Below are 25053 nucleotides of genomic sequence, written 5' to 3'. Positions count from 1 at the left end.
GTGTTTTCCCGGTGAGATCCCGTGTGTTTTGGTGCTTGAAAGTGGTATGGATTTGTTCCTCTTGTTGTAAGCTTCATTTTGGTACCAATTTTGTGAAATTTGGTTGAAAAACGAGTGAGAAACAAGGTTTTAAAGTTTTCCCGATTTTTCGGCGCCGGAGAAGATGACGGAATATTCCGTCAATTTGGACGGAATATTCCTAACGGCGTTAACGGAATCCGTTAAAGTTAACGGAATATTCCTGACGGCGTTAACTGACGCCGTTAGTGTGCCAGGCACGTGCCTGCGCGTGGGCGGCGCGTGGAGGCGCGTGCGGCGGTGGAAATTTTTTCTAAAAATATGGGGATGTTCCTGAGGTTGAGTAGATCACGTTGGTGTATTCATACACTCCATTTAAGCATTGTATGAGAAGTTATTTCATAAGGTTGGTTGTGTGTTTTAAAATTAACGTTTTTATAGTTGTTTCGCATATAGGTGAGACCTATCCCGAGGACTAGCGCGGTCACTCAAGGTAAGGGGGTTACGACCCTTCTACATACCAGTGAGTGGGCTTTTGGTTTTCCGTATATACCTATATACTTATACTTTTCCCAGAAAGTGAAATGAAACGTTTATTCGTTTATATGTCATGCTTATTGTTTGCCATCTATTTACGCATTATTAGTTGCATATATATATATATATATATGTGTATTGGTGTTGTGGACGCACAGGTAAGTGCCAGGTAAGTTATGGTTTATGTTTATGTTTAGTAGTGATTTGAGATGCATAGAAAGCTCATAACCTACACCCCCGATGTTAGTGCTCCCACCCAGAGTTGGGCACAATCCTTCACGTGATGTTCACCTCCCGCACCACACGCTCATCTTGGATCCAAGTTAGGTGCACAGTCATGTCGTACATACCACTTTAGGTGGTTCCGACTCGTAGGTGACCCGCGATTATTCGCCCAGCCTTCACGTGATCGTAGCACTTGAGCGTACTTATATTACACCCAGTCCTGTTGTACAGACCACTTTAGGTGGTTCCGACTCGTGTGCAGGTATAGTTAGTGAGATGGAGATTTGAGCTCTAGATTCAGCCGTACAGGTCACGTTAGGTGACTTCGGCTGACAAATTACATGACATTGATTTGACATTCCTGAGCACTTGCATTCTATTTAGAGACATTTGACATGGCATATTTCTGAGCATGACTTATATATATGTATATTCTACTTTTTTGGGAAGTATACAGGTTTTACGGCGAGGGGTTAGAACTTGTTTATGAAATGGTTTTTGAAAAGCTTTGTTTTTGCCCACTCACACTTTTTGTTTTGTGCCCCTCCAAGTTCTAGTTGGATAGCACTTTTGGTGGCTCCCCAGAGGATTTCCTCGGCATATCTGACAGATTATCACCAGTGTAGGACCACCTTTGGGTGTGTTTTTGTAGTATTGTTTCTTCTGGACTGCATTAGGTCTTCGTGCTCTATTTTTCATGCTTGCACATGTAGGTTCTTACGTTGTGTATAGCTGGTTTTTATTTATTCGTACTTTTATTATTATGTTTAGCTTCCGCAATGTGCACATGGTTACATCACTTCCACGTGACGCCCATCATGCCCTGATCTCGATCGGGGTGTATCATTATTTAAAATTATAACTCAACAATTAATTTCAAAATTTTTATGCCATCTCTTTTAAAATCATATTTCAGTTGGGAAAGACTATAGAAGAAGAAGATGGTATCAAATTCATATTTCAGTTGGGTGATAAAGACTGGAGTTTCGGGTGGGTGTTCGTAGTGGTGGGCATGATGTTGTTGTTGGGCGAAAGGCATCAACATCGAGTGGGTGATCTTGGTGGTGGCAGTAGAGGACGTTCGGATGCAGGTGGTGGTGACGATTTGGTCGGAGATTGCTTGCTTGGCAGTGTGCATAGAGACGGCGATGGACAGGGAAGAGAGAAGGTTGGTGCTATAGTGATGAAAAGGCATTTCCTAAAGAAGGGAGAGAGGAATAAGAGACTAGTGGGGCCTAAACCCCAATATGTTTTATTTTTTAATTCTTAAACAGCGTGTTCTATGAAAAATGTTTACAGGTGTCAAGTCATTATGGGTGGAACTCCAGGTCAACTAATGAGCCCGAACAATGGAAAAATTTCTCCAACATCATAGTTTGGAACATCAATAATATTGCTTTGTTTAGGAAATCCATTATTCTTCTGCAAATTTAATTTAATTTTAAGAGATAATTGCAGTAGTGGTCTATATATATATATATATATATATATATATATATATAACATTTCGAATTTTGTGAGCAAAAAGATTTGGTAAACCATTGATAAATTTTTCTTTCCAAAAAGGTTGATTACTATCTTCCCGAAGCATAACTCTGGATATGAAAACATCTTTATACCATCTGAAATCACTTAAGGTTGGACACCTTAAATTACTCAGTTGGTCGTGAATACGAATAGTAACGTTGCTGGGTGTTCCTATAAAGTGTTCTATAATCGTATAAAGTAAAGTATTTACTTCATCGGGTATTCCCTGTCCTATCGTTTCGTCAAAAATGGGAAATCCTTCCTCATCTTTTTTGACCGCAAAGCGTATTTCATCTCTGGACTGAGAAGTTAAGTGCTTCTCCCACCAAGAATGAAGCATTCCAGTGAAACCAGTGACGAGAAGATCAACGATTTGTGTTTGTGTAAAATTGTGATTTGAAATGTAGCTATTAGCAACCATGGACATGTGTTGAAGTTTGTTCAAAAGTTCTTGTTCGGATAAGTCATCTATGTTCCACTCATAAAGTTTGTCGGCTGAAACTGAAAATTGATTTTGAATATTTCGTTCTTCAAATTGAAGGTCAGGAGGAGTTGGCCTGGGATACCAGTTTTTTGTGAGAGAAGTAGGGTTGACCGGATGAGTACGAATACGTTTTAAATCAAGAGTTGGTTGAAGATCAATGTTGTGAAAAGCATTTTCAATATTTTGAATAGCAGAACTAGTTTCCGTGTCCTGAGAAGAATCTGGATCAGATGTGTTTTCTTCTTCGACAGAAACATCATTGTTTTGCAAAACATTAACAACTTTTTCTTTTTTGAGCTCAGTGAGCATATGATCAATTTTTTGTAAAGTAGTCATAGATTTTAAAGCAGTGGAACTTGAAGCAGTATCAGTAAAATTTACTAAAGGTTTTTCTTTTTGAAAAGATTTTGGTTGAGACAATTTGTCGATTTTGGTTTCAATTTTGTCTAACTGTTTTCCAATAGTATGAAAACTTTGGTTTGTAAAATTATTCTGTTCAATGACAGGTTTAAAACCAGAATCTTCTTTTGGAATTTTGAAAGGAGTTGCGGGAATGTTGGTATTACCGGTGGAAATCAAAATATTTTCTTTGGGAGGATGACTAGAGGAAACCAAAGTTTTGTCTTCCTTAACCCAATTTTCTTTGGTAACAACCGTAACTTTGTTTTTTGTTTCATAATGTTTTTCAATAAAATCAAAGAAAGATATTTCAAATTGGTATTGTTCTACAAAAGCTTTCCATTCGGCATATATGGCTAGCTTTTCTTCATCACAATACTTTTTTCTAAAAATATTTCTTCTGGGGATGTTTTCCTCAGAAGCGATGTTAGCTTTAAGCTTCCTCCATCGTATTTTATGTGGTTTGTTTAAAACAAGTAATTGGTGATTCACCGATGTTGTTTCAAAATCAGAAGGAGTTGGAGAAGTGGGTTCTTCTTGGTTTGGAGGATGATAAACAGGATGCGCAACTTGTGAAGAAGTGTCGACAGACTTTAATTTGAGTAAATCATTGACTAGATCTTGTTGTGCAGCTTCCTGCTCTTTTAACTTTTTGTTTACTAAAGATTTGATCAAATCTTGATCTCGACCCAGTCTATCGGTTGACGTGGATCCAGAAAAAGACTGTCTGCTAGGAGTAAAAGATTTGTGTGACAAAACTGATTCACAAGATTTTCTTGCTGGACGATCAAAATTGATTTTAACTGTGCCATCAAAATATTGTTCAATGTTGTCGAGATTAACGAGGCTGTTTTGGACGGAAACCGGCTTACTTTCATTAATTAAACACCAATCTGAGGGGAGACTGATGTCTGACCACCTAATGGTTCTTGGTACTCTTATGTTTGCGCTTTCTTGGGTTGTTTGGATTAAAAGAGTGTGGTCGCGAGGACTTTTGTTCAAAGCTTGAAAATTCATGTTTGTGCCAGTGACTTTGTAATAATTTCTAAAAATAAGTGCCAAAGGTTGTGTTCCTTCCAGGACTTGGTACCCAGAGGTTTTGATATTGAGAGTAAGAGCTTTTAAAACATGTGGGTCTGAAAGACTTATTGTGAGATCTGGAAAACAATCAAAATGGATAGGTCCGTTATAAAGACTTGATTCAATCATTCCAAGAATACTATCGTTAAAATCAGTAAATCGGGCGTCACGAAGACATAAAAGAATAGACGTATTAAGACCTTTTCGCGTTAAAGGTATAACAGCGATTTGAACTAAACCAATGTGAAGATAGTTATGACCGTTTTTGCGATGCGCTTTGATTTGTTCTGGAGAAAACAATTGACAAGTCTCATGTTCTTTGCTAAGAGCATAAGCCTTCTCAACTGTTTTGACGTGATGTTCGGATTTAAAAGAGGTCAAAGACCATTTTTTCTTGTAAATATTTTGGGTTGAAACTTTTGGAATGTTCCAGTCGGAAAAATCAATACTTTCGTCTGTTTGAAAATCCAGTTTTTGTTCTTCATTGACAATGTCAGGTATAGTTCCTAAGGTGGATCTAGAGCTAGTGCTGGCCATTGAACTAGATCTAAATAATCTACTCATGAAATGCACAAAACAAGTATACTATATGCAAGACTTAAAAGATTCACCTTCCTCGTATGTCTAGACTCTTCCCCCGCTCATGCGCTCCGCTCATGCCTCTCCTGGGACTTATTGTTTGGACCACGTCTTACTGTTTGGCTGGAAGAAAGAAGAACTGAGGACCGACGATTAAGAAATGCAGATAAGATACAAGTATGTGAATAACAATAAACAGATTAGATAGATGCTAATGCAATTACCAACCACTTGGCTCTAATATATATATATATATATATATTAGTCTAATTGGAGTTTGTATCTCTAAATTAAATTTCCATGAATATTGGTCATGAACGTATTACAATGTGTAGTAGTAGTTCTTAGGTTACTCTTTTAGAAATTTCATCCATGTTTTACCTTTTAAACTCTTATTTAGGGTGAATTTATAATTATGCTACTCAAATGAACTGTAACTCTTTTAGAATTTTCATCCATTGTTTTGCCTTTTAAACTTTTATTTTGAAATCTTGGATAAAAAATTTTAATAATATTTTCATTTTGTGAATCCTAGAACGCCACCTGAGCACCTATCTCATTTCGCATTTTCTAACCAGAAGATTTGAAATTTTAGTTTAATGATCAAAGCTTCAGTTAGGCCAAAATTCAAGTCTCTAATTCTTTTTAATTCTACATGATGAGCAATTAATTCTTTTTAATTCTAAAATTGAAGCAGGCAGCAATTTTAAAAATGCTTTTTAATTTTTTTTAATTAATTTTTTTTAATTTTTTTTAATTCGACATGATGAGCAATTAATTCTTTTTAATTCTACATGATGAGCAATTAATTCTTTTTATTTTTTATTTTTAATTCTAAAACATAGTGTTTTGAATTATTAATCATTATGCTTAAACTATCTAATTGTCTTAATGCCTGATCACCATTAGGATATTTAGAAAAGTAATTTGATACAAATTTGGTCGGAAGGTCCCCTGAAATTAACGCTGGCTTCTTGTGGTTGATAAATGTAATCTTGCTTAAGATGAACACCACGTCTTAAGGGTTGCATGGTTTTTCAAAGGGTTTTCACAAAACATAATGAGTCTCTCATGTTCATATTTGATCTGAACATTCAGACATATTGCATGTTAGATATACGTTCTATGTTGGAGGTTCCAAGTAGAATATACATTAGGAAAACCTAACATTTAAAGTGGCATGTGTAGATCATAAGTAATTGGTAAAAATACATAGGATTGCTAGGTGCTGGTGGAACCCTAGTGCTTTTATAAATTGGTATTTAAAAACTCTTTTCTTTTATCATATTAATTCTGACTGAATTTATTAGTTGTTTTTAATTAAAATTCATTTTTAATATTACCCAATTTCCAAATCATATTTCTAAATTTTTAGTTTTAGGTAGTTAATTAGGAATTATTTTTACATATATTATTCAAATAGTCTTTGTGGAGAACGACCTTGCATGAGCATCTATACAATAACATCTGAGTACTCTTGCAAATATTTGTGTGATTTTAACCTTCTTTTAGTAGGTACTAAAAATTCTATCATCAATCTTCGCAGAAGTTCGATTGTGTAATGTCTTGTTTATGGTGTTTACTTAAAACTTTTCAAATCCACGACACGCACAAAAGTTTCTGTTTTTGCATTCAGCTCAACGTCATAGTTTGGAACATCAATAATATTGCCTTGTTTAGGAAATCCATTATTCTTCTACAAATTTAATTTAATTTTACAAGATAATTGGTGTCACATCCCGGTCGGGGGCGGATCACTTCCCAGGCCCACTTCACCACCGTAGCACGATATTGTCCGCTTTGGGCTTACCATTCCCTCACGGTTTTGTTTCTGGGAACTCACATGAGAACTTCCTAGTGGGTCACCCATCATGGGAGTGCTCTCGTGCGCTACTCGCTTAACTTCGGAGTTCCCATGGAACCCAAAGCCAGTGAGCTCCCAAAAAGCCTCGTGCTAGGTAGGGATGAGAATATACATATAAAGATCACTCCCCTAGGTGATGTGGGATGTCACAATTGGAGCAGTGGTCTATATGTTTTAGTCTAATTGGAGTTTGTATCCCTAAACTAAAATTCTGTGAATATTGGTCCATAAACTTATTACAAATTACAATGTGTAGTAGTAGTTCTTAGGTTACTCTTTTAGAATTTTCATCCATGTTTTACCTTTTAAACTCTTATTTAGGATGAATTTATAATTATGCTACTCAAATGAACTATAACTCTGTTAGAATTTTCATCAATTATTTTGCCTTTTAAACTTTTTTATTTTGGAATCTTGGATGAAATTTATAATAGTATTTTCATTTTGTGAATCCTAGAAAACCACCTGAACACCTATCTCATATCGCATTTTCTAGCTAGAAGATTTGAATTTTTAGTTTAATGATCAAAGCTTCAATTAGGCCAAAATTCAAGAACCAAATGCTCTAATTCTTTTTAATTCTAAATGATGAGCAATTAATTATTTTTAATTCTAAAATTGATGAGCAATTAGTATATATTGACATGAATTTTCATTTGAACGATGCCGTATAAAAGGTGATCTAATTGGAGAATCATGCTAGTTGTAGATGCTTTTGAGGAAACGAATATCCGACGTCAACTGCATGCCAAGTGTGTCCTTATCATTTACTAGCAATCCTTTAATTTGCAAGAAGCTTCTCAACGAGGAGAAAAGGACCACCACCACATCTCAAATGCTTTGCTTATGAGGTGAGAGTTATGAGCCACCACGCAATTAAAATACCATCTTTGTTCTTGGTTTTTTACGAGAAGCGATAGTGATTTTTCATAGAGAAGTGATAACGATTAAAAAGGCGGGTTATGGACATTATGCTTTCGCCACTCTGATTGTTTAAAAAATAAAAAATAAATAAATAAAATAAAAAATAAAATATAATATAAATAAAATAAAATAAAACTCCACACACTCATGAGCCACCGCACAATTCAAAGGACTGGGTTTTTCTTCCTTCGCACTCGTCCCTTCGGTCAAACCAATCCAACGGCTTAGATGATTCCACGTCTGTAATCTGTCATATGTAAGACTTAGATGTTTCCACGTCTGTAATCTGTAAGCTGTCAAAGGTAGCTCGTGCTGTGTGAAAAGCATGACATGAGTTTTCAAATTGATCACCATTAATAAGGAGATAATGATGCTCTCTTGTTAATGAGGTGTTTCCAAGCTGCGATTTTTAATTACTTGAGCTACAAGTTAATTGAACTTTCGCATTTAAATACATCATTTAAACTCATAGCTTTTTATTTCTATAGAAATACAAATTAAATCTTAATAATATAACATGTTTGAGTGCATGAAGATTAAAATGATAAAGGAAACCTCAAGGAGTTAGTCTAATGGAACGCAAGCAAAGGTTTGGAACCCCCAACCCGAATCCAAACTCCCATGAGATGCATTCTTTAGGTCACCAACTCTACGTCAATGTACTATTTGCCTTAAGAGCCACAAGTACGCTACCATTTCATGTGGTACTGGGACTGTATAAGTAAGAAAATCAATCTACCATCAATATGTAGTGAGATACATTCTATACATGTATTAAAAAAAAAAAAAAAATGAAGGAAATCATGAGACTAATATTTGATGTTTATATTGGGGAGGGTGACATTTTAAGTCCAAAAGAACGTTGTTCGTGAAAATTCATTCACAACAAGGAGGTTGAGGAGTTGATAAACCCACGCTACCCTATGCCTACCACAACATTTCTCCACAGCTTCTCACCACCACAAGAACCACCTCCTTCGTTCCCAACCACTCCTCCAAACTTGACAAATATACATATATTGCCTCCAGTTAGCCACTTATACTGTCTCTCATTAGCACCCTCCAATGGCTATCTTAACCCAAACCAAGTTCCTCCCAAGTCCCATAAACCAACTCCACACATCCCACTCTCCAATCCTCCGCACTAGCGTGCATTGCTCCGCCTCCACCACCAAGGCGAATCCCGCCCCTGAAAAGCTAGTCCTCAAACCACCACTGCAACTGCTAGAGCCCTCACCCTCGCCCTCACCCGCCCTACTCACAGACACCACCATCCGTCCTCCTCAACCCAATGACCCAAGTTTGCTATCCACATGGTCTCACCGTGCATGGGTGGCTAGTGGGTGCACAACAGTCCTAGTTTCTCTAGCCAAATCCGTAACTTGTGCAGCTGATTCACACATATGGCTCGAGCCCTTTTTGGCAGGCTTGGTTGGGTATGTGCTGGCAGACCTCGGGTCTGGAGTGTACCATTGGGGCATTGACAATTATGGTGGGGCCTCGACTCCAATTTTTGGTCCCCAGATCGAAGCGTTCCAAGGCCATCACAAGTGGCCTTGGACGATCACTAGGCGCCAATTTGCCAACAACTTACATGCCCTAGCTCGTGTGGTGACTTTCTTTGTGCTTCCTATAGACCTAGTGTGTGATGATCCAGTAGTTAATGGGTTTGTTGCAGTGTGCTCTGGCTCCATTATGTTTAGCCAACAGTTTCATGCTTGGGCACACGGCACCAAGAGCCGCCTGCCGCCAGTTGTGGTGGCCTTGCAAGATTTAGGCGTCTTGGTATCGCGGCCGCAACACGCGGCACACCACCGGCAGCCTTACAACAACAATTACTGCATTGTGAGTGGGGTTTGGAATGAGCTTTTGGACCAGCAGAAGGTTTTCGAGGCATTGGAGATGGTCTTATTTTTTAAGTTAGGGTTAAGACCCAGGTCTTGGAGTGAACCTAGCTCTGAATGGATTGAAGAAACTGAGACTGCTTCACAACTTCAAGGCCAATGAACCTTTTTTACCTTTACATTCTTTTGGGGATTTTAATTAAATGGGTGATTTCCGCACTCACATTTTTACGTCCAACTCTCCTCTGTTTTCTCTAGCCATTGTATTGAATAAATCAAGGAAGAAACAACGGACGGAACTAAACAAAGGCATGTTGGAGGTGAATAGGGGAGTGCAGAAAACCTTCCCTTAATCGATTACCCACCATTTCTTCGGTTCACAATATTATTCACTCGCTGCAGTATTTCTTTCAAAAGATTAGGTGATGTCTGTATATGATCACCAGCTATTGTATCAGCTTCATCTAGTTCAATATTCATGTACCAAGAAAACACGCACTTTCAAACGCAAACGTCTTTATACGATGAAATACATTGTCCAGCAACACTGTTGAACCAACTAGTGTTACAAACGGAAAATAGAGAAATCAGCAATCTTTGGGTATGCACATTTAACCCTTCGAACTTCAGTATGTTGAGAAATCTTGTGTTTGTTAACCGTCGGCTCCTACTGGAGTGGAGATGGAGGATACACAGGGAAACCAATATCGGCGGACACCATCTTTGTGACCATCATCAATCATTGCAAGACCCTCCTGAGAAAATCAATGGTTTTATTAAGCCAAGGGAATCCTACTATACATTTAAAATAGACCAAAGGGAAAGAGAGGATCCTATATGAGTCGATTACTAAATGTCATCAACTTACATCTAATAAAGTGTCAAAGGCATCGATTGCACGGCCAGTGGTCCAAGATAGCCGTCTCTCCACCTCAACAACAGTCACAAAGCCTTTAGCCTAAGAGAACAGAAGCAGAACATAACCGTAAATATCAATCTAGACGATAAAAGGAAAATTAAGATTATTGAAACTGTTATTCCAGGTGAAGTTAGGAGGACGATAAAACAAAAATTGGAACCTGGGCTAGCTCTAGAATTTCATTATGGTCTTTGTTCAACTCAGTTGGAACGGAACGAACGAGCTTTCTCTTTCCAATAGAAATGACCTCATAACCATTACCCAATACCTGGAATCAAGTAACAGATGTGAGTGCAATGCAATGCTTCACTAAGCTATAATCATGCTAGTATGGTGCTGCCTACTGCAGGGAAATGATACGATGGACTGCTTAAGGGAAAGTGTGAAATTCTTAAGAGTCGATAGCATGATAACAGATCATGAAATACAGAGTTTGAATATCTGAAGGTCAAAAATATTATTTCCTATTAGAAAGAAGGAATTGTAAACTTTGACATGTACTGAATGAATTGCAATACAGAGGAAAGGGTATCATATAGCTATCAGTAACATACTGCTAAATGTACCTAATCTCACAACAAACCAATTCTGACTAAACAGCACCACCGATTACCTACAGCCGCAGTAACAAACTTAAAGCTAACTCTTCTTTAAAATGAGATTATACTCGAACAATTGCTACTGTCATCAACCCTGGTAACAAAACTTATTCCCCTATGTTATGCAAGGACAAGCTAAGCCACGTAACCTTGAGCTTGCTTATAGCACGCAGGCAATCATCCTCGGAAACAGCTTCGCGATCACTCTTCCGCCTCTGACGAAGCAGACTGCATAGTTCCTGCAGGTTGATCAAACCCCCATTGAGGGGTCTTGTTGCCAAGCAAATGTCAACAATTTGCACCCCTGTCTAACCAAATCCACTCCCTTTTAGAACAAACTTACATATCCGAAGCAACCATAACAATTCCCACCCAATCAAAGATATACAAAGAGATTAAGGAGACGGATACCAACCAAGTTCATAGTAGAAATCACCAATCCCCAAAAGCTCTGCCCAAAAGCCCTTATTGGATGCCAATGGATCTACTCCTACCTTGGTGCACATGTTATGAAATTGTGATCTGAAAGCTGGGTTCTTTCGAATGTCATTCTGCACCATCCGTATCAAACAGTCAATATAAATTATTTATCTTGAAGCGATATTACTACTCTAAGCTACCCTAAGGAGAGGGGAGAGGGTTTGAACCCGAGACGCAATGGATCAAAAAGAAGGCCTATCTGCCTGGGCAATCCAACACTTGCCAAACAGCCAATGTAAATCGAATACAATATAAAAATTTTGACTTAATTTGGTATTGAAAGTGATTGATTGAGAAGAAAAATGGGACCTTGTGCTTTCGAGCGAAATCTTCCAACTGGGTTCGGAAAGTGGTGAGCTGCTCCTTCATGAGATCGGTTCTGATCTTGGCAACATTCTCGCCCAGCTGACGATATTGGTCCTGCAAGAAAAGCAAGGATTGGATAATTGAACTCGGTAACAAGTGGCCGCAATCAAAGGCGGAGAAGAAGAAAAATCACAAACCCTAGCGGCGGCAGCGGTCTGCAAGCCGCCGATTCCAGGTCTCCTCCTCATGGTTCTTCTTCTTCCGCTACCCGCTTCAGTGGAGCTGAGAAGAGGAAAGTAGTACGGAAAGCCAACTCCCAAGCAATAACTTAGTAACCTAAAATTTGTTTAAATATATTGTTGGGAGTAAATTTGTCAACGATCAGAGTGGCGCAGCGGAAGCGTGGTGGGCCCATAACCCACAGGTCCCAGGATCGAAACCTGGCTCTGATATATTCCATTCTATTTTTTATGATTTTTTTTTTCCGTCGATTGAGCGTAATTAACGGGCTATTGCCGATTTGCAGAAACTCTAAAATCTAGAGAGTAAGAAAGAAGTTGTTAAGAGCCTTTTATATGACAGTTTAGTAACAGTTTGGCCTTTATTTTTTTTTTAAATTAACAATTTCAACTTAAGTTACAAATGTTGACAGAATTGAAGAAAGAGAGACTTTTTTTTCTCCGACACAAATAAGAGTTAAAAAGATATAGATAAACAGTATATAGAGAAAACAGGTGTGCACAAATTATTTCGCAAACTAAATTATGTGTATGCATAAAATTAGGTATGGTTATTATTATTATAAAATATGGTGTGAATGCCACACATATGAATGCGTGAAGCAAACCAACATATGAATGCGTGAAAAAGCAAACCAGCATGCCCATAGTAGATTTTGGTGACACCAATTAAAAGCGTAAACTGTACGTCCATAAAAACGGGGAATTCAATCCACGACTGAAAACTAATTAAATTTCACCACTGCATGTTGGAAATATGCATTTGAAGGCACATTTCTATAAGCTTACTTCTTGCTTGATCCTCGGTACGAAATTACATTCGGTTGGTCAAGTAAGACGAGATTCTCTATATGAGAATCCATGAAGTAGTACTCACATGCCACATCCATCCTTTCTAAACTATTTAGCTTGTCCGGTCTCAGGGTCGACCATATGACCCGGCCGTCGACCATTTTGAGCACTAATTCACCACTCTTTTGAGAAATAAACGGCTTCTCTGTATCATGTTCTGCAGGCAAACAGTTTACAATTTAGTCCACGATTCCACCACGCCATACTCTGTCATCACCTACATGTGATAATCATATCCGTTTTGCCTTACAGATTCGACTACAAAGAACGCAAGGTTCACGAAAAGCTGAGTCCAATGGAACGGACCATTGATGAAAGCAGGTTCGTGGAACGAAACAAAACCTTCGATGAAACTGACACTTCTCCAGGAGGAATTGGCTAACGACCAAACCTCAACTTCCGTAGGTCCACTCAAATGACTTATTCTCAAAACTTTGTAGTCATTGTCACACGAGTCATGGGCAAAGGCATAACTTGCTACACGTTTAGTCGAATCCAGCCTGGCTAGGCTAACGCTAGGTCTCGCAAAACCACAAACTTTCCAACACTAGGGTTCCAAATTACGATTGCTTTGCAGTCAAAATAGTTAGCATTTGAAACAAGGGATACGAGGCCGTTACAAGTCCCGCTCATGTCGAAAAACCTAGCTTGAATAGTAAAAGTTTCACAGACGATAGGTTCTTTATCGTAAGCAAAACGATTAACAAGCTTGGCATACTCACCGAAATCCGAGTTATCCCGATGCAAAGAGTAGATCCTACTGGTGTTCTTTCTCTCGGCTAAAGCCATCAATAGGAGGGGAAAGTCGGGTAGGTTTGTTTGGATTGTCCGGCTGAAGATCGTGCGAATGAAGGTAGGGTTTCTGACTAGAGGCCGCCATGAGTTGCACACCAAGCTGCATATGTGTAGAGATTTGACGGGCAAACCAAGAAATATTTGATATGTTATTTCTTCGGGGAATTTGTCTGACAATATATAGGTTCGTTTTCTCATGACTTTGCTCTTATTTGAAGAATTAGGAATAATAGAGGGGGTGGTCGGTTTATTAACTTATGGGAAAGAAGAGTCGGTGCATTCCGGAGCTCTTTCTCTGATTATACTATTGGAAGTAGAGAGATTGGATCAAATTATTACTTTTGAAAGGGACAACCATTGGAGAAAGAAAAGAGCAGGAAAAAAATGAAAAACCCGAGCGAGTGAATTCTTGATGAGAATAAAACCTAAAACATTTCACTTAGTGGGAACAAAAACATATCTAGGAGTGTCAAGATAGACAAACCAACATGAGACAACCTGCATGGATCACGATCAAAACACAATCAACACAATAATCTCAACGAAAGGAAATCTATTGGCATTAGAAATATTAACGGGAATACATTGTATTTACATGAGGATTCTTCTTAATTTCATCTTCATTAAGTAACGAGTATAGACAAGGGTTCCGAGCATGAGGCCTAACCATCCCAGAACACTTGCAGTTCCCAAAAAGGATGCTTCCAAGCTCAAGTACTGCCTGATAATAAAACATCACGGTTGAGAGAGATGCTTTACCAGTAACTGGTTTCTTTTGCTTTCCCTTGTTGCTCTTCTTTCTCCTTGACATGCTGGTATTGGATTTCTTCTCTGAGAAACTATCATCGTCGAGAAAACTACTATTCCCATTCGCTCCATGGGAGCTTCGTGAATCAGAAGATTACTATCTACAGATATCTCCTCGACCAAAAAGAACATCTAAGTTTTATGATACGTTGAGCTCTATGGTTAATTGGTATTTTTCTTCGTTTAGTGGTAAAAAGATGCTTCAAATTTGAACCCCTTCGCTTCATTTATCTATCCGACAAAAAGAAAAATAAGTTTGTCAAATTTGATTATTTTAAAATTTTACAACATTCAAGTGTTGGACTAATCAATTACCAAAATATAATGGGTGAAAAATGGGTCTATAAGTGCTATACAAGTTTGTAATTGATCAAGTTGGCAATCAATTTAGTTTTCAATACTTAGACCATCTTCAATCCTTAGGGATAAAGTTTAAAATTTTAAGCCAGAAAATTTAAACCCATAACCCAAAAATTGTTTTTTTTTCTCCAACCCTTAGACTATCTCCAACCCTTGGGGATAAAGTTTAAAAATTTAATCCAGAACCCAGAAAACTACTTTTCTCCTCTGACCCTTATGACTTAAAATTTTACTCTGAAATTATTAAATAATGATTTTAACCTAATTTTTTTTTTAGTAATTTTGTTGAAAATAAAATGTATGTAGATTATCCTAATTTATTTTTATGAACATTTTTATCTAAAAATATTTAAATTCCGATAAGTAATTAAAAATCATACAAATACATAGGTATTTATAAAGTTTTAAGTTAATTTTGATTTAAATTATTTTAGACATTAGATTTAACTTTGGGCCATTAAATCTTTTTTTTTTCCCCCAATTAGATTTGATCATATTCGTTAGATTATAAGTAACAAACAAAAAAAGGTTTGAAATATAACAGTTTGGTAGGTCCAGAATAATTTAAGTCAGGCTTAAATCTTGGGGAGAATTTAGCCCACAGATATATTTTCTCCCCGAGACTTATTTTAGCCCAATGGTTGAAGATGTTTTTTTTTTTTTTTTTTTTTTGGGGGGGGGGGGGTGGTGTTTTAAGCTTATATTTTAAGTTTTATCCCATGGGTAGGAGATGATCTTTATGGCTGAAAATTTTAGCCTGAAATTATTAAATAATGATTTTAGCCCCTTCTTTTTTTTTTTTTTTTTTTTTTTGTTTGGGTTTGGTAACTGTAACATCCCACATCACCCAGGGGAGTGATTCTTAAATGTATATTCCCATCCTTACCTAGCACGAGGCCTTTTGGGAGCTCACTGGCTTCGGGTTCCGTAGGAACTCCGAAGTTAAGCGAGTAGTGCGCGAGAGCATTTCTAGGATGGGTGACCCACTGGGAAGTTGCTCGTGAGTTTCCAAAAACAAAACCGTGAGGGAATGGTAAGCCCAAAGCGGACAATATCGTGCTACGGTGGTGGAGCCGGCCCGGAAAGTGGTCCCGCCCTGGCCGGGATGTGACAATTTGGTATCATAGCCTAACCCTAGCCGTGGTGTGCCGACGAGGACGTCGGGCCCCTAAGGGGGGGTGGATTGTAACATCCCACATCGCCCAGGGGAGTGATTCTTAAATGTATATTCCCATCCTTCCCTAGCACGAGGCCTTTTGAGAGCTCACTGGCTTCGGGTTCCTTAGGAACTCCGAAGTTAAGCGAGAAGGGGGCTAGAGCAATCCCATGATGGGTGACCCACTGGGAAGTTGCTCGTGAGTTCCCAAAAACAAAACCGTGAGGGAATGGTAAGCCCAAAGCGGACAATATCGTGCTACGGTGGTGGAGCGGGCCCGGAAAGTGGTCCCGCCCTGGCTGGGATGTGACAATTTGGTATCATAGCCTAACCCTGGCCGTGGTGTGCCGACGAGGACGTCGGGCCCCTAAGGGGGGTGGATTGTAACATCCCACATCGCCCAGGGGAGTGATCCTTAAATGTATATTCCCATCCTTCCCTAGCACAAGGCCTTTTGGGAGCTCACTGGCTTCGGGTTCCTTAGGAACTCCGAAGTTAAGCAAGAAGGGGGCTAGAGCAATCCCATGATGGGTGACCCACTGGGAAGTTGCTCGTGAGTTCCCAAAAACAAAACCGTGAGGGAATGGTAAGCCCAAAGCGGACAATATCATGCTACTGTGGTGGAGCGGGCCCGGGAAGTGATTCGCCCTGGGCCGGGATGTGACAATTTGGTATCAGAGCCAATCCCTGGCCGCGTGTGTGCCGACGAGGACGTCGGGCCCCACATCACCCAGGGGATTGATCCTTAAATGTATATTCCCATCCTTACCTAGCACGAGGCCTTTTGGGAGCTCACTGGCTTCAAGTTCCGTAGGAACTCCAAAGTTAAGCGAGTAATGCGCGAGAGCATTTCCAAGATGGGTGACCCACTGGGAAGTTGCTCGTGAGTTTCCAAAAACAAAACCGTGAGGGAATGGTAAGCCCAAAGCGGACAATATCGTGCTACGGTGGTGGAGCGGGCCAGGAAAGTGGTCATGCCCAGGCCGGGATGTGACAGTAACTCTTTTTAAAAATAAAATTTATGTAGATTATTCTAATTAATTTTTATGAACATTTTAATTTAAAAATATTTAAATTCCGATAAGTAATTAAAAAGCATACAAATACATAGGTATTTATAAAGTTTTAAGTTAAATTTGATTTAAATAGTTTTCTTAAATTATTTTAGATGTTAGATTTAATTTTGGGCCATCAAATCTTTTTTTTTTAACCCTTAGATTTGATCTCATTTGATCATAGCAGTTAGATGTAAAAAAACAAAATAAGGTTTGAAATATGACAATTTCGTGGGTCCAGAATAATTTAAGCCATGCTTAAATCCTAACGGGTATCTTGCCTAGAAAAATATTTTCTCCCCAGAGCTTGTTTTAGCCCAATGATTGGAGATGGTTTTGGGGGTTTTAAAGCTTATATTTTAAGCTTTATCCCATGAGCTAGAGATGGTCTTAGGGCTTCAAAAAGGATATTGGCTAAAGAGAGATGCATCAAAGTGCTGTTGAGATTATGAATCCCTCGTCATCAAAAAAATGGATTTTACATGTGTTTTTAAGTAATTGAGCTACTCCCTATATTGTCAATTGATTTAATATTGGAACCTCAATTTTCTTTATGATATTAGAGCAGGTTGTCCTATGTGCAAATATAACATCCCACATCATCCAGGGGAGTGATCCTTAAATTTATATTCTCATCCCTACCTAGCACGAGGCCTTTTGGGAGTTCACTGGCTTCGGGTTCCGTTGGAACTCTGAAGTTAAGTGAGAAGGGGGTTAGAGCAATCCCATGATGGGTGACCCACTGAGAAGTTGCTTATGAGTTCCCAAAAACAAAACCGTGAGGGAATGGTAAGCCCAAAGCAGACAATATCGTGCTACGATGGTGGAGCGGGCCCGGGAAGCACATCGTCCAGGGGAGTGATCCTTAAATGTATATTCTCATTCCTACCTAGCACGAGGCCTTTTAGAAGCTCACTAGCTACTTCCCAGTGGGCCACCCATGGGATTGCTCTAGCCCCCTTCTCGCTTAACTTCAGAGTTCCTACGGACCCCGAAGCCAGTGAGCTCCCAAAATGCCTCGTGCTAGGTAGGGATGGGAATATACATTTAAGGATCACTCCCCTGGACGATGTGGGATGTTACACAAAGCCCAACAGTCGCACGTGCTCCATTGTGTCTGTGGGCTCCATAGTGTGAGACCCAGTGAGGATCTCAATTCGGTCGTATTAAGATTATGAACTCCACATCCGGGAAAGAAGAGACCTCATTGCATGTGCTTATAAGTAGTTAGACTACTCTTCATATTGTCAAATGGTGTGAAACCTCACTTTCTTCAAGTGTTTTTACAACCTAGGAAACTTTTGTTGTTATAGAGTTTTCTATTTACACACCACAAAACATCTAAGTTCACCCATTATTTTTTGTGTCTTTTGAAATCCAATTTTTACCCATGTTAAAAAAGGGTGGTGATATCTGCACACTCATTTTTACCTTCCACTCATCACTTTCCACCTTCGATCATCAGATCAATCATTTGAAGATGATCAAATAACAAAAATTAACATGATGTGTGGAAAATAAAAAGAAATGTATGGATAATACTATCCTTAAAAAATTAAGAACCAACACAAAAAGTTAAGAAACCCACAACCTTGTCATCATATCCAACCATCAGTTGTCCTCCTAATCCTCTCTCCTTTCCTCCCCTCCTCTCACACTTTCCTTTTTGTCTTTACCTTTCTATAAAAAAATCAATACAAAATGTTGACGTAGCGTAATCGTAACAGTTTAAATAGGAGGAGAGGGAATGAGAGAAAGATTACAAGGGAAGATAATCAAACTCCCCCTACAAGGTACAAGTAGTGCCGGCTTGGGGGAGGGGGGAGCAACTTGTGAAATTGCACAGGGCCCCCAACTTTTGGCTGATATATAACTTTGTGATTTGATACTTTATTTCTTGTTTGGACTGAGAGACAAAAGAGATTAAGGAGATAAAAGAGATTAAGGAAAGAATATGTGGATTTTTTATTTCACATTTTTAATATCATTTGTTGCTGAAGATTTGTATTTGGATAGTGAACAATTATGATATTAATACATGGTAATTTTTTTTATTATTTTGGTACATTTTGATGAGTTTATGTAATAAGATACGAAACCAAAAGAGTCCGTTTATAATTTCTACATAAGGTCCTCAAAATTTCAGAAACGACCCTGCCTACAAGTCTCGCTGCTTCTAGCCTTATCCCAGTCTATCTCACCCTCCTTCCGTGAACTTTAATTGAAATTAGATTGAGTGTTACTTAATTTTTTTCCTCTCTCACTACATCCTTGATTTGGTTTACAGTTTTTTGTTGATGCGGTGCGATGGTTAAAAATTTTGTCCAACATCAACTTTTATATTACTAATTGAGTGAAAATGAGACATCAAACAGCTCCTCAATGGTAATAATGCCCTACTTTTAATGTTTTAGATAAAGTGAGGAGGCCAGCAGTCGGACTGGTGGACGAATCCGGCATGGTGGCAAGGGAGGAGGACTGCTAGGTGCTAGGGTTTTCAATTTTTTGAGTAGGAGGTAAAATTGGGTTTTGCACACTTGTTGGGTGAACATGTGTGATGGGGTCGTGACTATTGACTAGAAAAACTGTTTTTTAGCCATTCGCATAAAGATGATTTGTTACCCACCAATTAAAGGTGGTGTCTGTTCTATTAATTCAAGAGATTGGAACGTGCTTAATTTGATCTACATGTGAGATGACAATAAACCATTTACACATTCAACTCATATCACTGGTTTGGGGCATGCTTAATTTGGACATCACATGAAGTGATAACATATCACTCACTCATTCGATTTATATTAATTTAATGTCTTACTTAATTACAAACTCACATTAAGCGAATAATATGTGTCTACGCTATCCATAAAAGTTCTCATTTCCATGAATGTTTGCGCTTTTCGAAAAGCAGGATCAAACATGGACCCAGAAAAAAAGGTTATGATAAAGAGACAAATTATTTAGGTTAAATTTTGTAAATGATAAAATGTGATTGTTATGATTAGAAATAACACCATGATTTCAAATTGATTGCAAATGTAGCTTTTAGTCAGTTAAAAGGCCACAAAATCAAACTGCAATTCTTCAATATTTCAGGACTTAATTTTATAAAACCAGAAATATTGAATTGATAATGGATAGAAAAATGTCCCTTTATATTTCATATGACAGTGCTACATATCTAATATTATGGAAAATAAATTAATAAATGAATCCATACACAATAAATTGACAAAGTTAACCAAAAGTCCATAAACATCTCCACCCTGTAGTCCGATTCTCTACATGACCAAAACAGCAGCGAAAATCCCAACGGCCACAGACCCGGCGGCGGAGAACGTATTCAACACGGCACCGTTAGCAGGAAGGGGACCCTCGGAGGAAGAAGTAGGCGGAGACGACGATGGGGGAGAAGGTGGAGTGCTCAATGGTGAAGTGCCCGATGGAGAAGGAGCGGCGGCAGTAGGTGGAGTGCTCAAAGGAGAAGGAGCGGCGGCAGTAGGTGGAGTGCTCGACGGAGAAGGGGCGGCAGGAGCTTGTTTGGGAGAAAGCGTAGGAGACTTGGCTGGCGACGATGCAGGGGATTGCGCCCCGGTCGAAGCCAGCAACAGAGCAGCCATAAGCACCAAAACGACGCCGCTGAATCGAGCCATTTGTAGAGAGAGAAAGAGAGAAACTCAAACAGAGATTTAGAGAGAGAGAGAGAGAGAGAGAGAGAGAGAGAGAGAGAGAGGAGTCTAGTGAGGGTTTGAGAGGCGAATTGCAGATGGGTTTAAGGAGAGTAGATCGGGGTTTATATAGAGGGAGGGGGAGGAGACGCGTGGCGTGTAGAATGCCGTTGGACGGTTGCGATTTTCTCTCTGTGATGATTGAAGGTCGGTGAAGAGAACGTGTTACCAACTCAGGGCCGAAACACGCTTTGTTTATTGGACTGGGCTGGTTCTTTTATGGCCGTTGGATGTATGCTTTACAGCCTCTAACGGTTAACTATCCGACGGTGCAGATGGTAGGTTATCTGGCAGATTCGCTTCTTTCTTTTCTTTTTATTTTAGTTGGACTTTTCTTTTCTTTTGGAAATCTTTCTTTCTTTTATTTTAGTTGGACTTTTCTTTTTATTTTAGTTGGACTTTTCTTTTCTTTTGGAAATCTTTCTTTCTTTCAATCTTGGTGCCAGATTGGAAAATTTGAAGCTAAGGTTGGGCATGTCAGCTAGGTTTTTATCGAAGTCTTTTTATGCACATTATCTTTTCACTTTTGTACGTTTTATTCTCAATTAATGAATATCGTACTTTTTTTTATAAAAATAAAAGATAAATAAATCGAACAGTTTAACCATTTTTTTAACGAACAATATAGCATTAGTAGGTTAAATTGTTCATTTCTAGAAAGGAACAGAATTTGTGGGGGTTGAATTTGCACCAAAATGACAAACGTGATTGTTTTCCGTCACTGTGATAAAGTGTCATCGGCACTACTAAACAATTTTTTACTTGTTTGATTTTTATAATATTAAAATAGACAGTTTTGATAATTAAGTAGACAAATCATTTTTAGGGCAAGCATGAAATTTATTCCAAGTGAGATTTTGAAAAGAAGGAAAGAAAGTAGAAAGTGTCTTGTGGAATTGACTGATTCTCTTGTAAGAAGGGGCATGGAGTCCTTGAGTCAGTCCACTTTTAACCCTTCAAAGAGGGCATGGAAGCCTAGATAGGTTATAGCCCGTTCAACTTCCATTCAATTGTTAGGTTTTGACTCGATGTATTTGTCTTGCTGTGGGAAATAATGCCTCACCAGACAATTGCAATGGCTTCTTTATTATTTTTTATATTAAAAAAATGATTTCTTAGATACAACAAGGACAAATCTTTTATATATATTTCAAGACTTACTTAGATCATAACACAGATATCTATTTAATAAAATATGATAGAAACCATAAAAATGTAGATTGATACAATAAAAATCTCTCTTTGGAAAATTTGAAGCTAAAGTAGGGCATGTTAGATAGGATTAGAATTATTTTGTACATGAAGAAATAGACCGAATGGTTAAACCATTTTTTTAAGGAACAATAGCTTTAAAGTTAACTTGTTATTTGTTAGGAGGGAGCGGGATTGATGGAAATCGAACCTGCACTAAAATGCACAAACATGATTACTTTTAGTCTCTGCGATAAAGTATCATCAGCATGATTAAACCATTTTCTACTTGGTTGATTGTTATAATGTTAAAATAAACGATTTTGATAATCAAGTAGACATATCATTTTTAGGGCAAGCATGAAACATAGTCCAAGTGAGATTTTGTTAAAGAAAGAAAGAAGAAAATGTCAAGTGGAATTGACTGATTCTCTTGTAAGAAAGGGAATGGAGTGCTTGAGTCAATCCACTTTTAACCCTTCAAAGAGGGCATAGAAGACTAGATAGGTTATATAGCCCGTTCAACTTCCATTAGGTTTTGACTCGATATATTTGTCTTGCTATGAGAAGAATGCCTTACCGGACATTGCACATATGATCTAGCTCCCGGTCGAGGTACCCGTTTTATGATAACTCTCAACAGTTTCTGCTCCATTTTTGTGCCTTTAGTCAGCTTTAATATTTTTGACAATTGCAGTGGCTTCTTTTATCTCCTTATGTTTAAAAAAAAAAAAAAAAAACAAGATGTTTCAGATACAACAAGGACAAATCATATATATATATATATATATATATATATATATATATATATATATATATATATCAAGACTTACTTGGATCATAGCACAAATATCTATTTAGTTTAATATATATATATATATATATATATATATATATATATTAACTTGGTTCACTCATGTTAACTAATAATCGAGGCATACAATTCCGGCATCAAGGTATTTCCGCATCGACATATTCGGGTCATCTTGGTGTAGGACCCATTCCTTATTCCTTCTATGTTATATTGTCTCTTTTAGTGTTCTAGTTAGTTGTGTACTTTGAACACGTTCCTAATTTGCATATTAATTATATTTAAATTCTTTTATCTTATTCATATTTTAGTTCTCATGTTTTCAATAAATGATTTTTGCCACCCTCGAGTATCGGCTAGCATCCAACCATCCTGATGTCCGTGGGACATCAGGATCGAGGTGTGTCAATAATAGCTTCCAAGTTATTTTGTACTTGAATTTGGTGTAGAGCAACACATATAACATTTATATGCACTGAGGGGACTAAAGTCATTATGTCACTTCTAACTAGGTATATATATTTCTTGCTTAAAAATGAAATTTGTTCATGTCACCATTGTTTGTAACGATTTCATGTATGCCACTTATGTTGTATGAAAATTTTAGTTGAGGAGTTGGGAAACAATATTAGGAACATCAAAAGAATTAAAAGGAAAGACAAAAGAAAAAGTTGCTACGGTCTCATGTTGCTTTACTGACAAATTTGATTGGATTCAGCAATGGATGCTTATACTTTCGTTGTAATGTGAATTATGTCAAAACATAGGTACTCTACCTTTGAGTTATTGTTTTCAAAAGTATTTTTTATCGTTTGAAAACGTTTTCAACCATCTCAAAAGCATTGTCGTGTCTGAATTCCAATAACAGAGGTTCTTGGATGAATGCAAGGCTAATTTGGTGACGACACATATTGAAATAATAATCGAAAAATAATGTCTCTTTATATTCTCATATAACACTGCTACAAATTTAAATTAATAAAAGAATTTAATACAACAATAAATGGAAATTCAAAAGTCCATAAACACCCCAACTCTACATAACCAATACAGCAACGAAGATCCCAGCGGCCACAGACGCGGAGGCAGAAAGCCTGTTCAAAACAGCACCGTTAGCAGGAGCGGGAGCCTCGGAGGGAGATCTAGAAACTGAAGATGGAGAAGTAGTCGGAGAGGACGATTGGGGATAAGGTGGAGAGTCGGCGACGGGAGATGTCGAAGGAGAAGCGGATGGTGAAGTGCTCGATGGAGAAGGAGCGGCGGCAGTAGGTGGAGTGCTCGAAGGAGAAGGGGCGGTGGGAGATTTTTTGGGAGAAAGTGCAGGAGACTTGGCTGGTGACGATGCAGGGGATTGCGCCCAGGTCGAGGCCAGCAAGAGAGAAACCATTAGCACCAAAACGACGCAGCTGAATCGAGCCATTTGAAGAGAGAGAGAATGAGAGAGCTCAAACAAAGATTTTAGAGAGAGAGGAAGAGAGGAATTAAGTGAGGGATTGAGAGGCGACTGAATGAATGATGCGTTTCAGGAGAAGGGTGGGGAGTTTATATAGGGGGGGCGGAGGACACGTGGCTTTAGAGTACCGTTGGACGGTGAGATTTTCTGGCTGTGAAAGTTGGATGGTGGGGTTGGGAAACGTGTTACCAAACTCAGAGCAGAAACGCGGTTTGTTTTATCGGGCTGGAATTTTGACCGTTGGATGGGTACTTTAGGTTATAACGGGTAGTTTTCCTACGGTGGAGATTGTAGGTTATCTGGCAGGTTCGCTTTGTTCTTTTCTGGCTGTACACATTGCAATTTCAATTTTAAAAGCAAACGCGGCGCCTCTTCCAATTTAAGGGGTGACTTTTAAATTCATCTGTCCTTAATATACGGAAGACTAATATAAAAAATTTTAAAAATTTTGAGTTTTAACGATAAGGACAAAATAAAGGGTAAAATGAATAGTACCATGATTGATTTTTTAGTGTAAAAATATAGTTTTTCGTTAAAATGAACAGTATCAGAAACTTTTCGTGAAAATTCTCTTTAATATATGTTTTTATAGAGCTAATAAAAATTACTGTGTATTGAATAATTTCTAAAAAATTTATATAAGTCTTGTAGTCTTCAATTATGACTTTCTACAAGTCTAAAAACTTCAGTTATATTCAAAAGTTCGTTAATTTAAAAAGATTTTAAAAAGTCATAAACTTTCATAGATGTTGAAGATTTTTATGTTATATGTTCATCATAACAAATCCAACCTCTTTTCTTAAGATTTTGATGGACTTTCA

General features: G+C 38.1%; 4 protein-coding genes and 1 non-coding gene across 5 annotated transcripts; 2 read left to right on the top strand and 3 right to left on the bottom strand.

Moving 5' to 3' along the window:
- Positions 1-8676: 8676 nt before the first annotated feature.
- On the top strand, positions 8677-10022 carry LOC137742698 (fatty acid desaturase 4, chloroplastic-like). Its single transcript, XM_068482633.1, has one exon. It carries the CDS (start codon positions 8703-8705, stop codon positions 9642-9644), a length of 942 nt encoding a protein of 313 aa, XP_068338734.1. The 5' UTR covers positions 8677-8702; the 3' UTR covers positions 9645-10022.
- LOC137742699 (vacuolar protein sorting-associated protein 22 homolog 1-like) lies at positions 9981-12109 on the bottom strand. Its single transcript, XM_068482634.1, has 7 exons — positions 11983-12109; positions 11789-11899; positions 11415-11550; positions 11149-11303; positions 10561-10668; positions 10350-10439; positions 9981-10236 (listed from the first exon to the last, which is right to left on the bottom strand). Exons 1-7 carry the CDS (start codon positions 12031-12033, stop codon positions 10135-10137), a joined length of 753 nt encoding a protein of 250 aa, XP_068338735.1. The 5' UTR covers positions 12034-12109; the 3' UTR covers positions 9981-10134.
- A 56-nt stretch (positions 12110-12165) lies between these two features.
- Positions 12166-12237, top strand: TRNAM-CAU (transfer RNA methionine (anticodon CAU)). Its single transcript has one exon. It is a non-coding gene; the product is annotated as a tRNA-Met (tRNA).
- Positions 12238-20330: 8093 nt separating this feature from the next.
- LOC137742878 (classical arabinogalactan protein 7-like) lies at positions 20331-20702 on the bottom strand. The gene has a single exon (XM_068482823.1). The coding sequence runs from the start codon at positions 20700-20702 to the stop codon at positions 20331-20333; it is 372 nt and encodes a 123-aa protein (XP_068338924.1).
- A 3113-nt stretch (positions 20703-23815) lies between these two features.
- Positions 23816-24199, bottom strand: LOC137742877 (classical arabinogalactan protein 1-like). The gene has a single exon (XM_068482822.1). The coding sequence runs from the start codon at positions 24197-24199 to the stop codon at positions 23816-23818; it is 384 nt and encodes a 127-aa protein (XP_068338923.1).
- Between the last annotated feature and the right edge of the window lie 854 nt (positions 24200-25053).

The sequence above is a fragment of the Pyrus communis genome, chromosome 8 (genome assembly GCF_963583255.1).
Source record: "Pyrus communis chromosome 8, drPyrComm1.1, whole genome shotgun sequence".
Taxonomy (NCBI): Eukaryota; Viridiplantae; Streptophyta; class Magnoliopsida; order Rosales; family Rosaceae; genus Pyrus; species Pyrus communis.
This window is presented reverse-complemented; position numbering and strand designations above follow the sequence as displayed.